We start from the raw sequence: 17,804 nt of genomic DNA on the forward strand, positions 1-17,804 counted from the left end.
CGCAAGTGTGATAACGGATTTATGATGCACGGAAGTGTGTTTGAAATCAGACTGTGCAACAAGCATTTAAAAAATGTTTGATATCCATTGCACTAGATGGTACAGAGGACGATAATGTGTATGAAGAAATGAGCAACAAAGAATTGAGTGATAGTGATTCAGAATCATGACTGATATTTTAAACCTTTTGTATAAGATGTATTACAAACCTAATAAAATTTTGTTTTAAATTTCAGTTTTTAATTTCTAAGTTATTTTCATGCTTATTTTATAAGTGTTGCTACTCTACATTGCACAGGATAGAAAAGCGTGGAGAGCTGCATCAAACCAGTCTACGAACTGAAGATAACAACAACACACTCTGCATTTGAAGTCATCACAAAAAATCTACTACGAAAATCCAACTGGCAAGTCTGTTTGTTATGTATGTCAATGTGGGCAACTCTACTTTCTAATTTTTTTCCTACCTGAGATAAGAGGTGGTTGCTAAAAGGAACTTTCATGAATCGTGAATCACATGCAGTATTCTCTTCACCATAAGAATAATACGAATGTAAACATTATGCCATGTATTCTTTCGTGTTTGCTGCTATCTCATTTAAATCCTGTCTGCCTAATAAACTATGAAACTAGAGTGAGACAACAGCAAACACGGAAGAATATACATATTATGTCATGTTTATATTCATATTATTCTAATGCTGAATGGTGATAAAGTCAGAAATGAAGCAAGGCAACTGACTAGATTTTTAAATCTAAGATGACTCTAATTTCTGTGCAGAATGTAATGTACTAAAGAGGCGTCTGGAAAGATTTTCAAATAGAGAAAAATTTTCGCTAAACTCTCGTTCAGAACATCTTCTATCATATGCAGTCTATTATTTGGTTCTTGCTTATCATTATCAAAGAAAGCAGCAGTGTAAGTAACAACAAATAGCAGTCTCTTGCCATTGTTTCACTAATGAGACAATTCCTCTCTTTTTTTTATTGTAAGCAGCAGTAGCGCGCACAAAAGCAAGCAATGCCATGAGTGGCAACAGGTCGTAAACACTCATTATCAGAATGCGACAAACAATGCATGACACAGTACAATACTGCATTTTCATCTTAGAGTGACGTAACCACTTATAACAAAGAGAACGGCACTTATCAGATCAAAGCAAAATAAGAAATCGATTCAAGCCAGATGAAGCACGTGAAAAAGGAAGGGTACCCGTATAAATACAGACAGAGTGCCTGACGCATAGCAATGGCTACCTGGTAAAGCTTAACTGCTAAGCTTACGACTCAAACAGAACTACTGTAGCTATATCTTCATCCATTCGACCTAAACTGTGTCTCATGTTACAATGGACCAACTTTGTTTTGATTTGGAGGTGCGGTCTAAAACTTTTATCTCCCCTTGAATTTTGATTCTCAAATTTCAGGTGTAGCTTATATTTGGGAAAATTTTTTCTCCTTGATTTCCAGTCTCAGGTGCGGCTTAGATTCGAGTGCGGCTTAGATTCAAGTAAATACGGTAGAACTCAATCACTATGCATTGGGAAATATACACCTTAAAGAATTATAAGAGGCAAGATCTGCCTCTTACCTAGATACTCCAAAGACACTGAAAGATCTGATCCCTTAGGTGCAGGAGTCAGTTTGATATCTGGGCAAAAAGGAGGACAAAGAACCTCAGAGAAGCTGAGAACAGTATAGAGTATACAAAATATGACTAGAATGATTAAAATCAAACACTGTAAATCAGATATTTATTTCCCTTTTTCCAGCTTCCTGGTTGTCAACTACAAATAAACAGTTACAATTTGAAGATTGGGAGAACAAAATCTAGAGCTCCTTCAGTAGATATTTTATCATATTTGTGTTTTTACGAGTCTGAATGCCCTGCTCTCTCAGATAGCAGATTTCAAAACAGTAAGTAAACAGCGTCTAAACTATTTATGAAGCTGTCCATCACAAAGAACTTTGTCTCAAAGTCTTTCTTAAACTTTGCATATGACTTGATTATTTTTTATTACGGTAAAAGTAAAGGCAGCTCAAGATATCTGTATCCACCACTGAGAGAAACTACTTCTAAAAATATTTTGATGACTTACCCTTTACCATTTTACTGCACTTTTTACCAACAGGTTTTTTTAAAGGACCTATACAACAAAATATTATTTTTTTGCTCTGCAATGTCAGATACATAAATTATTTTTATTACCAAAATGCTAAGCTATGAATTGCGCTTCATAAGGTTCTGCAGACCTTCAGAGCAACAACAGAACACTGATTGGTGATTCAAATAACCAAGTACCTTGTGAGATTCCAACGGCGCATCCAAGAGATTTTCACCAAAGATTTCCCTGCAATACTGGGCAATTTTTGCTTGTTGTCTAGGATTACAATGATTCTCAAATGACAGAATCACAGGGTAATCTGAAGTCTTAAAAGCTGATTCCGCAATGGCTTCTATAACTTCCTGTGTGGAAAGAATTAATGTTTCATTACTGCACATATTATGAATTCATTTATTATATATCTTTTTTGAAAGATAAATTAAACATTTACAGATATGTGAAATTTCCTGAAGTAAAAGTGATGTAAAGGTAAGACCCACCTAACACAGACAATTGAGTCACCTCATTTTTTTAGTTGTTAATATAGTTGTCAAAAGTCACTAACTCTTATTTTTTATATTAAAATATGTAATTAAAAATCAGTGAACTAAAATTATTGTGCATACTGTTTAAACTTTCACATTCAAATGCACCTGCGTCACAAAGCATGGTTGGAAAGAGCAAGCAATACGCTGAGTGCAGAGAGAGAAACTTAAATGTTCTACAGTACACAACTAATTTTTCATACCCTCAAATGTGTCAACCTAAGAAGCTGAATACTTGTTTTTCTTTCTTTTTTCTTTCTTTCTTTTGTAATATACAGTGTACATCCCAGGTGGACTGTTCAATGGCACAAGCAAGCAACTGCATTTCTCAACCATGTTTCAATGGCCAGTACTTTTAATTAGTTCTAGAAGTTGGAAGTACTCTTCAAGCTAGGCTAAAATATTTCTAGGCTACACTAAAAGTGGAAAATGAGGGCTAACAAACTCCATTTTATAACAGATTTGATGTATACAGTTTTGGTTTTAGAATGGTGAGTGAAAAACTGGCATGTGGTATGTCACTCTATTCTGTGCAGCTACTCATTCTAATGAGTTGCGTATTTTTATGAATGTTGTCGGAACCTAATACTTACGACATTTCATTTTCTTTTTCAAAAGCCTTCAGAAATTTCCATTATAACTTTCTTGTCAGTAAACGGAATCCTGGGAAAATGCAACAGAATAAAAAATTTGTGCATATCTCCATCATTCTTGTAATACTACTTCCATTCCAGTCTTTTTACACAATGGTGTGGTAAATGGTGGCAGTTAGAACTATGAAAACGCTCTGTAAAATATTTTAAGTTTGATTCTGGTAACAAAACAAATGACATGCAATTCAAAAAAATCGTACAAACAAAAAACCAGAAACAAAATGGAACACACAAAAAATTAAAGTTAAAGTTTACACAGAAAATATATCCTATTAATCGAAAACAACACTTATCAGGAAAGAAGAATTGCAGATAGTGGTGATATGATGATGGAGGAGGACGCTAGGAACAGAGGCAACATTTGACTAATTCTAGCTTTTCAACAAATACTGTTAGAACTAACAGAAAAAAGTAGGTTTAGGTACATAATTAAAAAACTCAGCTACAAATGATTCATCAAGGATACACTTCATCCATATCTTCAGCAAGGTTGTTAACAGATCTGTGAGATATGGAAAACACTGTGTGACAATGATGTTCAAGAAGAGATATAGACCATCAATCAAATGATGATTCTGTTTTAGAGTCATGAAGATGGAGTCATTAGGCACTGCATAATTTGAGATGAACATAACTGATGTATTTTGGCAGGATTTTACACTGAAATTTACTACCAATATTTATCTTAAATGAAGGGAATTTTAAAAAAATTAAATTATTTTGGACAGCTCTACAAGTGTACATGTCCACCCTTCTTCCTTCATCTTTTCCCCAGGGCACACATGTTCTTATGAAAAACTAAAGAGTTTTAAATGCAAGTAGTAAGAAAAATAAGACAAAAATGAAAGAAAACACATGTGCATGTGATTGACTGTTCACCTAATAGAAAAATTACAATAATCAGCAGCTATTTCTGGTTAAAAACTCTTTCTGAGCACTTTTAAGTCTTGACCTAATATAAAACTGTTAAAAGCATGCTGTGTTGATTTAACTGCTCACTAAAATAGGTGTGAGATCCTCCATATAATTTAGGTGTATACTCTATTAAAAATGTGGTACTCATGGCTCTGTACATCTACTAACAGACAGCCTCTTTGACAAATTATGAAATCACTTTCATGAATGACTTCTATTCAAGATTCAAGGACACTTTCTTCCATGTTTGAGAATGTCATTGACTCAAAAAAGGTGAAGCACACAGAGCAGCCTCATAAGGAGCCATATAAGGGACTGACTGAAATGGTAGGGAAGATGAAACATGCAGTTCTTCAACAATTGCTCCTCAATTGTAGTCATTTGTAATTTTGTGACCAGGGAACTGTGCAAGAAGTGGTCATTACTAAACATAAAACTTTATCACTTTACCTGGAACCATTAATATTAGCATTGCTAAATGGTCTGTGACTCAATAATACACGCAAGTCACAGAACATAATATAATTGTCCAGAAAATATAAAGGAACATTAAATGATACTTGAAACATCCTGGCAGATTAAAATCATGTGGCGAACTGAGACTCCAATCTGAGACCTTCATCTCTATGGGGAAGTGCTTTACTGACTGAGTTACCTGAGCAAAACTCATGGATCGTCCTCACAGCATTACTTCTGCCAGCACCTTATCCCCTACCTTCTAAACTTCACAGAATTGCTCTTGTGAAACTTAGGGGACTAACATTCCTAGAAGAAAGTATATTGTGGAGACGAAGTTTAGCCACAGCCTGGGGAGGGGGGGATTTGGGATTCTTTCCACAATGAATTTTCGCTCTGCAGCAGAGTGTGTGTGCTGATATGAAACTGATTGGCAGATTAAAATTGTGTGCTGGATCAGGACTTGAACCCAGGGCCTTTATGCTGTTAGGATGGGTAGTAAGTCATGCTTGGGTAGCTCAGTTGGTAGAGCACTCATGAGTTAAAATAATGAGCAACAGAAGAGATCAATGACAACTACACACAACACGTGTGATTACATCTATCATCAGTTGCAAGATTATGACTGTGATACAGTTCTTGGTTTTACAGAAAACAATGTCAATCTGAAAACCTCATCAGTCCTATTTATGACAATGACATCACAAACAAATAGATGGTGTGTTGTTGGTGCAAGCCATTTTCAGTTCATCAAAATGGCAATGTAAAGAGCATAATGAATGGACATCACACAAACAATCACTTTGTGAAGGAGGTGTGGCAGCTCACTATGGATTCCATCACATAACTCAGTGGCCATTTCACAGAAATATCTTAATTCTTATACAACAAAACTGTCATGAAACATTTTTTGTTCCATAAAATGTGTGCCAGATTGCTAAATAACATGAAACCCGGACACAAAACCATTCACACAGGAGCAGTATTGAAGTTTCTACAGCAGCAGCATCATGATGACAGCAATGAGTTCTTCAACAATGTTGTTACAGCTGATGCAATACAAGTTACTCATTTTATACTATAAACAAAAGCAAAGTTGATACACTGGCATCACAAAGAATCTCAGCCCAAGACCAAATTCAAGCAGACAGTGGTGGCACAGAAATTAATGTGTTCACAGTTCTAGAACAGTCAGTGAATTACTGTTCAGAAATGAAAAATTAAACTGAATCAGTTAGGAGAACAAGGGACATATTCTGAAATTTGTCAAATTAAACTGAGATAGTCATTACTTCCCTGATGCCAGCTCTATGTAATGAACAGAAAAAGGGTGATTTTTCCAATACAACATGTCACCCCACTGGTGATGATGTGAAAATATGAGTGGAAGAACAGAGATATTCTAGGAATATGTCCATTTTTACATTCAACACAGCATTAGCCTTGACTTTTCATGCATGGCTGGGCCATTGTTGTGTTGTGTATTATTTTTGTTGCTGTGCAGTACAACATTATTAGCAGGTAGTTGTGTATGTTAGGGGTTTTAAATTTTGTGTGATGTCATGTCAAAATCAGACAGCACTTGTAAAGCTAACAAATACGAACATTTATAGGAAAGGAAGACATGAAGGTGATGTATTTGTTTTTCTAAAGCTCTATTTGCCCTAGCTAAGATGACAGTTGTATACTTGAATGTAAGAAAATATTGGATGTTGCTCCAATCAGTCCTAGAAGAGATCATAAAGTTGACTTGATAATGAATTAAACTCACATACATCATATTGCCAGGAAGACAGATTATCAAACTATTAATTCCTTAATAAATATGAAAGAGATCAAACATAATAACAACCAGTACCGTAACACCCAGCAAAGGAAAAACTTTGCTGATCTGAACACGACTTTTATTATTAGACATTAATTCATTAACTCTGAAAGTCCCACAGCTTGGGAGCACCACTGATGCAGACTGTTTGGCAGTGCGCTCATTAAAAACTCAATTTGCTGCTTGTTAGTATTGACCAACTTGATGCTAAACTTTCCTGCAATAATTATCTTACAAATACAGTGATGCCTCATGGCAATGTGTTTTGTTAGAGCATGATACACACCATTGTGACACAGTGCAAAAGCACCTCCATTATCACAGAACATACTGCTGTTGATAGGGCCAAGTATTTGGCTTCTTTAGTTGATAGAACAACTATTTTTTGCCATTTTGAATCTCATGAAATTGGTGTCTTGGCAAACTTAAAAACATGGCCAGCTGTTTGTCACTATTGATTGAGATCTGATGCATAATCGGCATCATGGAAGCCTTCAGTTTCAGTTGTTCCACTTTTTAGGAAAGTTGGTTCTACATTGACACCCTTGATGCATCACATAAGACATTTTACTGCCCCCACCCCTTCCCCCTCTAGCGGATTTTACAATAAATGGAATTGAATCTTCTTACAACCCTCTCAGCATACATTATATACGGACTTGTGTCTTGAGCCAAATATAGGATTCACCCAACAGTTTGATCATAAGAAATGTGATGTAACACAAGTTTTTTCTGCACATTTTTGTACCTTCAAACCAGATATCACTGCATGTTCTGTTGGATTAAAATCTTGAACATCACATTTCTTGAGTGTGTTTCCAGCTTATTTGCTTCAACTGATTCTAATTTCCCTCGCTTTTTGCATTATTTTATTCCCATGCCACGACACCAACTGAGTTCGCCAAATCTCTCTACTTGAATTGATTTCTTAGGTCTTTCTTCAGTTCTTACTTCAACCTATTATTTCTATTCAAGAAGATTATTAAGACATTTACATAAACATCCAGAATGAATATGTTTTGCTTCTCAATTCTGTAATAAACATACTGATCATGTTCTGACTTGTTTAGGTTCATTTTACATAATGTTACATCCGAATTCTGATACCAAATGTATGTTGCCTGTTTTAGACCATAAATTGCTGCTAAAGTTAACATGGTACTAAGCAAAGAATTACGAACAACAGGTGAGAATGTTTCACCAAAGTCTTCTCATGGTAAATGGGAATAACCTTTTGCAACAAAGTGGGAGCTTTATATAACATTCAGTTTCATCATCTGATGTTTCTTTGCCTTAAATACCCATTTTTAATTAATTGCCTTTCTAAACTGGATTGAAAATCCTTAAAGAGGAACACAGTCTTATTACTGTAATTATGAAATAGAATTTAAAAAGGCTATAAGATTGCTCAAAAATATTCACTGGTTTTTTAAGTACTTTACTGCTTCTTGTCATGATGTGTTTTGGGATTATCCCATCATCTAATGACCTTAGAGCACATATGTACTACAAGACTTTGACATACCAGTAGTGTATCATCGACTGAAGCTTAAGCTTCATCAATTAAAAACTGAATGCTAACAAGAAACCTAAGGGCTACAGTTCTAGCCTTTTGCTTCTTTATAAGAATTCGGCACAGAAACACTAGTGAAACAAGCAAAATCATTGTTGACATATTTAGGGTTCAGTTTTCTTTGACATGAAGATTTTCTAAATTCTGACCACATAGATCTTGTATTCCACTGGTCAGTTTCCCTATCTACAGTGCAATTCACTTCTGCTCAGTGTGACTTTACATCAATTCACAAAAAACTGAATTTCTTTCAATATCAGGAGGTTGTGTTGATCCTGCTGCTTTTTCAATGATGGTATGTACTGCCTCCAGCTGAGCATTGCCCTTTCCATTATCGTCAATCAGATTAATACTCACTATGCTTTATCCACAGATGCATTTCAAATTTTCGATGAAATTCACATCGCAGATCTTCACAACTGTCTGTGGTGAATTTGGATCAATTGGGAAGTATACTTTAAAATTATCATCAATCAGATAAATATTCATTATGCTGTCTCCACAGCTGCAACACTTTAACCACATATATGATAACTACCTCTGTCAGCACATATTAGTACAGTTGATGCAGTGGACAGAGTTTTGGGTTAGCATGCTGGAGGCCGAGGGTTCGATTCTGGGTTGGGGTGCATTCTTTTTATTTGCTAATTTCATTCTGACATTTCATACTGTAATATACACCGTTTTTTAGGTCACGTGTATCCTAAATTTACAACATTTTGTAATGCTGAACATAACAAATACATGGTTAGGCAAATAATAAATAGACAGTTGAAACAGATGACCTGTCATAGGACAGAATAACTACAAAAACAGTATCAATTTCGAGATGCTAAAAATGATAGCACAGTACAATAAGACAACACCTACTTGCCATTTATACTACATGTAATAAGACCACTCAGATGTCACACATTAGCAACCAGTGACAGTAATAATGTCCATATTAATGACCGTATGACTTTCGCAACAGAATACATTGTCCTCAGAACAAAGCGACTTCCCTGCACGTCCAAACATAGCGCAACACGCTGGATCATACAGCTCTGGACCCTTTGCAGCAAAGCTGCATCCACAGTAACAAGAGCAACATGGACATGCACTACCAATTCTTGCACATTTGTCAGCGGAGTAGAGTACGTGTGCTCCTTCAGGTGACCCCACAGAAAGAAATCCAGGGGATTTAGGTCAGGTGAACACGATGACCATACAACTGGATCTCCACATTTGAGCCATTAATTCCAGAGTGTGGAGGTGCACCATCCTGTTGGAACCATATCCTCTGCCAAACATGTAGTGGAACATCTTCTAGTGCATCAGGCAGATAGTTGGAGTGAAATGCATTATACCTTTGTGCAGTCAACTGGTCAAGCAACATGTAGGGGCCTAAACACCTGTCACTCAATAATCCAGCCCAGACACTGATACCAATGTGACCTTGATATCCATAGGAGCAGGTGACATGTGGGTTAACCTCACACCAATGGTGGGGATTGTGCATATTAAGGACACCCTCATGAGTGAATGCTGCTTCATCCAACCATATTATGTTGGCTACCTGTTGTTGTTGGAACCATTCACAGAATTGCATCCGCTGATGGCGATCTGCAGGATGCAGGTGTTGCGTGAAAGCATAATGACAGGGTTGCAGCCCATGCTTGTGCAGCATGTTAACGAATGTGCGTTACGAGACATGCAGCTGCCTTGCTATGCTATGTGTACTTCGCTGAGGTACTTGGTGTGTGACCTTCAGAATAGCTTCCTCAGCAGCTGGAGTATGGCAAATCTGTAGAAAACCTCTGTTACGCAGTGATGGAAGGCATAGCTCCAGACAACAAACACATTTTTATCTAGATGGCGTTGACAAGGATATCTAGGAGCATATTCATGAGCGGCAACAGCAGCCCAGTTATCAGATGCACTAACAATCAGAAGCATATCTACATATTCATTGTTTGTGTATGCCATACATCTTCCACACTGGTTTAGAGGTTTACAACGAGAAAATTTGATACATGTACGCATGTACATTTAAGTCTGTCTTGGGCATGTTACTCCGCTCACAACTAGTCTCTGTCTGGTGGACAGCACATACAGTATAAACACACCATCAGTCCTGCACATGGTTCTGCCTAAAGCGCATTACCCCTCTGACAGATACTGTTCTGCGTGATTCATCCCGACACTGCTAATTGTGAAATATTTTGGTTTTGAATTACACTGTTTCCCTAATAGTAACAGACATGACGTTTCCACTTTCCCATTGATAGAATAATAATAACAATAATAACATCAACAACAATAGTGAATTGAGATACATACTAAACAGCATGTGGTTACCAAACTGAATGCTGAATGGCATAATTAGTGGGACCATGGTGATAACACATGCAAATAGTAACCGAGTTTGGACATTATTTGCAAACCACATTGCTTGTTGTACTGGTAACATACAGCCCTAAGAAAATGTAGTGGTCCTGATCGAGGCAAGAATAATAGTTGATACTAATCTATGGCACCACTGGAGGAGGGTACAAAGAAAACAGGTTTCACATCTAGTAGATGAAGAGGTGTGAATAAATTCATACTCGTGATGTGCAAAGGGCTTCTTTCAAAGTTGACCAATCTTCCATTTCTACGATTGTAGTACGTAAGTGCAAATGTTTTCTATAGGGCCAGCTGCAATCACTGTTGATGATTAAGATGCCAAATATTGTACCACCTGGACTACATTTACCAAATAAAAAACATATGCCTCAACCCAGGATCGAACCATCAACCTCCTGCATGCTAACCCAAAACTCTAACTACTGCACCAACTGTACACCAAAACTAATATCTCCTGACAGAGGTAGTTACAATACATGTGGTTACAGTGTTGCCAGATTGTCACTCTTTAACGTCTTTTTTCTGCCAGATGTACTCAATGGACAAAATTTTTTTATTGCTGGCATGTGAGGAGTCACGCCGCGAATCCCGAGTGCATGAATTTCACTTCACCCTGTATAGCATCTGCATGATGACTGACTTCATTCAATCGATATATGCCGCTTACTTGAGTAGGTGGAGTACACTGAGCAATCCATAAAGGAAATGAAAGAAATTTTGGAGTAGAAATCAAAGTTCAGGAAGAAGAAATATAAACATTGAGGTTTGTCAATGACACTGTAATTCTGTCAGTCACAGCAAAGGCCTTGGAAGACAGTGTCTTGAAAGAAGGGCAGAAGATGAACATAAAAAAAAAAGAAAAACAAGGGTAACAGAATGCAGTCAAATCAAATCAGATGATCCTTAGGGAATTAGATTAGGAAACAAGAAGCTAAAAGTAGTATAAGAGTTTTGCAGCAAAAGAAAGGATGATGGCTGAAGTAGTGAGGATATAAAATGTAGACTGGCAATGGCAAGAAAAGCATTTCGGAAGAAGAGAAATTTGTTATCATCAATTGTAGTAATTTGTTATCATTGAGTACATATTATGAAGTCTTTTCTGAATTTATACGGTGTGTAGCCACATATGGAAGTCAAACATGGATGATAAGCTGTTTAGACAAGAGAAGAATAGAAGCTTTTGAAATGTGGTGATACAGAAGCAGGCTGAAGATTAGGTGGGTCGGTCACATAGCTAATGAGGAGGTAACAAATAGAATTGGGGCAACAAGAAATTTGTAGCACAACTTGACCAAAAGAAGGGATCGATTGATAGGAGACACCCTGAGACACCAAGAGATCATCAATTTAGCACTGGAGGGAAGTGCGTGGGGTAAAAATCATAGAGGGAGACCAAGAGATGAATACAGTCAGCAGATTCAGAAGGATGTACATTGCAGTAGTTATTCAGAGATGAAGAGGCTCACACAGGATAGAGTAGCATGGAGAGCTGCATCAAAGATCACAACAATAACAAGCCAAGTAGCAGTGATCACGTAATTTTTCTTGTATATACCACACCGTAAATCACCAAAAAATACGAATAATCTTCATTTTGCCATTTTACTAACTCACAGCAGTTGTATCCAAGGCTTGGAAATACAGGCAGCATCATTAATAGTTACCTGCTTATTCTTGTTATTACATGTAACTTCAAAACATACAATGGCATCTGCAGTTGCCTCCAGATTCCAGTTATCTGCAACTACAAATTTTGAAACTGAAGTCAGTTCAAAATTATTCAGTGTGTCTTTTTTATACATCGTGTACTGCATAAATCCAGAACTTACAAATCAGCCACCACTATAATACAAAGTTGCAGTTACAGCCATAATTGCTTTTCATTTTTCATGGTATCTGTTGAATTTAAAGATTTAATTGGCTTCTTCATAGTCTGCACTCACTCAGATTATGAACAATTTTCTAATAGTTATAACATTTAAACAATTAGAAATTTCATGCATTGCAACTGATGTTCGACTTGCTATATCTGCGTGCAGCCAGATATTGGTACGCATGTCAGAGCTTTGGAAGAAATAGAGAAATGGAGGAAGCTGTCAGGTGGGAGAGCTGCCTGTGGAAGAGTAACCCAAAATAATGATAGATGAGTGTAATGCAACAACAAATTGCAGACAAAACAACAGACCAGGACAAGGAGAAACAACCAGGACAACGATGAGGATCTAAGTGAAGCCTTTCCCGAAACAGTGATGACAAGGCCCAGAGCAGAGGAGAGACAAACTTAAGGAGTGACCAAAGAGAGTAACTAGATAACAAGCAAGGCAGTTATTATACAGAAGTCCTAGAACAGCAAAGATAGACCTGAAAATATCACATGCAAGCACTGAACTGACCACCTGTCTGCAGGTTGGCCACCAATATACCAGCCATGTGGAACACTACTGGCCATCGTATTCATGTGGCAGGACAGTGGCATTCTGATTGTATGAGCACAGCACAGTGTGGCCATTGTGCCAGCTAACGGTCATCTATGTGCATCTTCTCTGTCAGGCATTCATCTCTGCGGCACCCAATACCAGAGACGTCTACTGTTTATTGTTCTGGTTACTTGCTGCCACTGCTGAATCTGTAGTTTCTAAAGCAAGGTAACATTTCATTGATTCTTGTATTAACTGCTGACCCACTAAATTGTAAGTAATAAGGGAAGTAGAACTCTCAATCACCATAATCAAGGGTTGAAAATCTGCTGGAAGTCCACGTAGCATGTTCACCGTTACCAAGTCATTGTCTATTTTCCCACCAATGCTCCAAATCTGCTGACTAATGCTCTTCCATATTTTTCTCAGAAGACAACTGTACATTCATCAAGCATTTAGCTGCTCAACATAACTAGAGAAACAATTACCTTTGAACGCAGATTGTAAATTTTGACATGCTTCATTAGCAGTTGTTGCTTCAAGAAGTTTTTGATATACAGATAAATTTATAATTAAGCATATTTTGGATGATTCTTTCTGTATACTCTTTGGATCTTCATCAGTGCCAGCAACTGTTTCTCACAGTCCATCACGTTTTAGGTGCATTTCAATCACAAATTTCCAGTCACTGGAGTTAGTGGCAGCAGTCAACTTCTAAAAATTAAATAGTGATAGTCCAGCCACCTGAAGCCATCTTAGATACATTCAGCCAGTTCAGCAATTAAATCTTGAATTTTCCTTGCAAAAATACAATACCACCATGCTGAACACAAGCAAAATATGGTTGAATCATGGGTAGCAGTGGCAAAAATTCATGCCATGCAGATACCAGTAATCTCGATTTACTAATTTCTGAACAGATAAACTTTATCAATGTGGATCTTCACTTATCTCTTTCTGATCCCATAGCCAGTAGGATATTGATTCCAGTCAGTCCTTTAAGAGATTATAAAGTTGACTTAGTAATGAATGACAGTCACATACACCATACTGCCAGGGACACAGATTATCAAAACTATTTATAACATGATAAAAAAATACGAGAGATAAAAAGATGAAAACAAACAGCTACTACAAAGAGTTGGCAAAGAAAGAAACATATTTGTTCCCAACAGAGAAATATATGTGGAAAAGTTTCCAAAGGAAGAAAAACAAGGTACTGTAAGAGCCTTGTATGATGACAAGCTTAAAAACAGACAAAAAGATATATTTATTTGGGTTCATTAAAAGATCTGATGTTGCCCAGTATCGATCATTATGTGCAGATGCAAAACAAAATGCATTTTCATTTCAGTGTTTTGATTAAAGAATAGTACACATAGAAAGGAGACTGTCATAAAACCTACATTATCCTCCATGCAGTTTCATACAGGGCAGTCATTAGGCTTACAAACTTTACAGTATTGGGAAAATCTCCAAATAACACAAGGGGAAAATGTCACAATTATGGGAATGTTTTGTTAGAATCTGTCATCGTTAAGATTCAAAATTTATTCACTGATTGAGAATTCCTTGACATCAGCTTTGTTAGGTACAGATCTATTACACACTAGTGACATATGAAAATTTGTGTTGGACTGGGACTCAAACTCATATTTCCTGCTTATCTTTGAGTGGTCACCTTAACCACTTCAACTAACTGTACATGCTCCCTGGGCTGACCCAAACTTTCATAAGTCACACTGTCCTTATATCATGGTTCATTAAATTCATCAAATACTGCTTGCAACAGTACTTGGATTCTCACAACAGAAAGAATGAGACAACAAGGAATTGAGACCAATGTTGTTATTGACATTTACCTGCCTAGGCTTGTAATACTTACATTTGTGTCTGAAAGAGCAGACATTGTTGACTATGCAAAGCTGTGCAAAATACTACAAAATTTAGTTGCTTTCTGTTCATTCCTTGACATTAGCTGTATTAAGTATAGATCTACTACCTAACAGTGACATATAAAAATTTGTGCTGAACCGAGACCCAAACCCAGATTTCCTGCTTATCATGTGCAGTCACATTAATCATTTCCGTCATCATGGACTGACCCAATGTAATATATGGACTATGATATAAAGATGTAACAGTGTGATATATGCAAGTTTGGCCTGGTCCAGGAAATGTGCACAGGTAGTAAAGTGGTTAAGGCAACGGCTCACGATGAGGGGAAAATCCAAGTTTGGGTCTCGGTCTGGCACAAATTTTCATACGTCATTATTGGGTACCAGGTTTATACCTAATACAGCTGATGTCCAGGAATTCACAGCCAGCAACTAAATTTTGAACTATTTCATACAGCTGTGGATTGTCAACAGTGTCTGTTCTTTCAGATATTCACGTAAGTATCATTAAGATTGTGATGGAATGAGGGTAGGCGTCTTGGCTTCGAGTCCAGACCATTAAGATTTCATCAATGAACCTGAACCAGATTAGGGGTTTGGTGTTTTGGGAGACTAGGAAGATCTTCTCAACATGGACCACAAAAACGGTGGCATGGGAGGGTGCCATGCAGGTGCCCATGGCTGAGCCGCAGATTTATTTATATACCTTCCCTTCAAATGAGAAGTAGTTGTGGGTAAGGATAATGTTAGTAAGGTGTATGAGGAACGAGGTAGTTGGTTTGGAGTCTGAAGGACATTGAGAAAGGAAGTGCTCAATAGTGGTAAGACCATGGGGATGAGGGATGTTGGCATAGAGGGAGGTGGCATCAACAGTGACCAGTAGGAATCCAGGAAGTAAATAGTTGGGGTTGGTGGAGGGTCAGTGAAGGAAGTGGTTGGTGTCTTTGGCGTGAGAGGCTAGATTACGGGCAATTGGTTGGAAGTGTTGGTCAATGAGTGCTGATATTCTTTCAGTGTGGCCACAATAACCAACCACAATGGGTCGTCCAGGATTGTTGGATTTGTGGATTTTGGGGAGCATATAGAAGGTGAGTGTGTGGGATGTCATAGGGATGAGGAGGGAAATGGATTCAGGGGAGATGTTCTAGGAAGGGCCTAAAGCTTTAAGCAAGGATTGGAGTTTCTGTTGAACTTCTGGGATGGGATCACTCTGGCAGAGTTTATAGATGGAGGAGTCAGATAATTGGTGGAGGTCTTCTGCCAGACAGAACAACAGTTTTGTTGTTTTTTGTAAATTTTTTCAGAGGGATGAACATGGTCTACTGTTGAAGCAATATTCAATAAAGACAACCACTGATTACTACAAGTATGTGACTTTGTATAAACACCTATTTAATGAGAGTGTATGTGTATATTTGACTGTCTAATGTATATTAAATAATAATGGTCCAACCATGTTTGTGTTTTAATATTTTGTGTATCTACATGATATTTTTTCCCCCACAATTTTGGTAGGAAAAGAAACTTATTCAGCACACTTGAAGTTTATTTGCTGGGATAATTTATGCCATACAATTTCTTTAAATCTCTAAATGAATGTATGAGGACTCATGTTACAAATACCTAAGTGGGAGGTTTTTGATTAAGTGCACCATATGGGAGGAAATAGTTTTTACTGTCTCCATAAAAATCAGGATTTTGAATGTATTCCCTTTTCTATTCTGTGAGTCAATTACAACTATTACATGGAACAATGTGGAAATTATGATGAGTCAGTCAGACCAAGGGGCACACTATCATCACTACCGGTGTTAAGCTGGATCATAACAATGTTTACTTACATAGTGCTCAGCACACAAAACAATTCCTGCAAAAGTTGTGTCAGGAAGTTTTTCACCACTCATCTTATATTACTGATCTTGTGCCAGCTGTTTCCTACACTTTCTTACATCTGATGTAATTTAAGTAAAATAAACATTTTCACAACTCAGAAGGACTTGTTCCATTGTTAGACAATGGCTCTATTTCCAAAATGAGCGAGTTTTATGACACATAAATAAAGAATGTGAGCCCTTAGTATGACAAGTGTCTCAATTTTAATAGAAAATATGTTACAAAGTAGTTCAATGATAGTTGTCTTTCTTAATGGCCAAACAGGAAATCACTTTTTGGATAACCCCTGCAGATACTTTCTTGGATATGCTTTCTTCTTGTTTAATACGTTATGTAAGATAAATTTTTTTTATTACATAATGGAGCTGATCAGTGCCCCTATCTGTGCCAAGTACTGTAGAATACAATACTTGCATTAAATTCATGACACGATCGAACGGAATACAAATCATAAATCTAAAAACATAATTCATTCTCATATTTTTTCATAAACAGGACTAATACACATAATTGATGCAAGATTTATTTCAAATTAAATTTGAAGCTGTAATTATATTTTAAAATTATTGTCATTATTGCTATTTGTATAATTTACTCTGAAAACATATGGAAGGAGAAGAATTTAATTATACATGTCCAGTCACATTAATGTGATTACCTGTCCAAAGCCTGAATAACCACCTTATGCACTATGGACCACTGCAAAGCATGCAGGAAGAGAGTTAATGAGGTTCTGGGCGGTACCAACAGGAATGTGGAGCTATTTTGACTCCTGTGAGTGACCAACTGCACTAGGTTTCTTGGTTGAGGATCCATGACGCAAACAGTTGATCGAGGCGGTCCACAGACTCTTCATTGGGCTTAAATCTGGGGAGCTGGTGGCCAGGGAGGGGGGGGGGGGGTACTGAAAACTCATACTGGTGCTCTTTGAACAACACAAGTACACTGCGAGCTGTGTGGCACATTGTACTGCCCTGCAAGTAGATGCCATTATGGCAAGTAAAAACAAACTCTATGCAGGGGTGAGCATGGATCTCTAGGATAGACACATAATTGTGTTGAGCCATCATGCCCTCCAGACTGATAAGATCACCTAGGGAAAGCCATAACAACATTCTCTAGAGCATAAACCTTCC

The 17,804-nt window shown here is 37.2% G+C and overlaps 1 protein-coding gene across 1 annotated transcript in view; it reads right to left on the reverse strand.

Moving 5' to 3' along the window:
* Window positions 1-17,804, reverse strand: part of LOC124802835 (1-phosphatidylinositol 4,5-bisphosphate phosphodiesterase classes I and II) — a 390,603-nt gene that overhangs the window by 168,632 nt on the left and 204,167 nt on the right. The window contains exon 11 of the mRNA XM_047263846.1: window positions 2,303-2,467. Coding sequence (XP_047119802.1) covers window positions 2,303-2,467 — 165 coding nt within the window. The remainder of the gene's footprint in view (window positions 1-2,302; window positions 2,468-17,804) is intronic.

This window comes from Schistocerca piceifrons, chromosome 6 (assembly GCF_021461385.2).
Source record: "Schistocerca piceifrons isolate TAMUIC-IGC-003096 chromosome 6, iqSchPice1.1, whole genome shotgun sequence".
Classification (NCBI taxonomy): Eukaryota; Metazoa; Arthropoda; class Insecta; order Orthoptera; family Acrididae; genus Schistocerca; species Schistocerca piceifrons.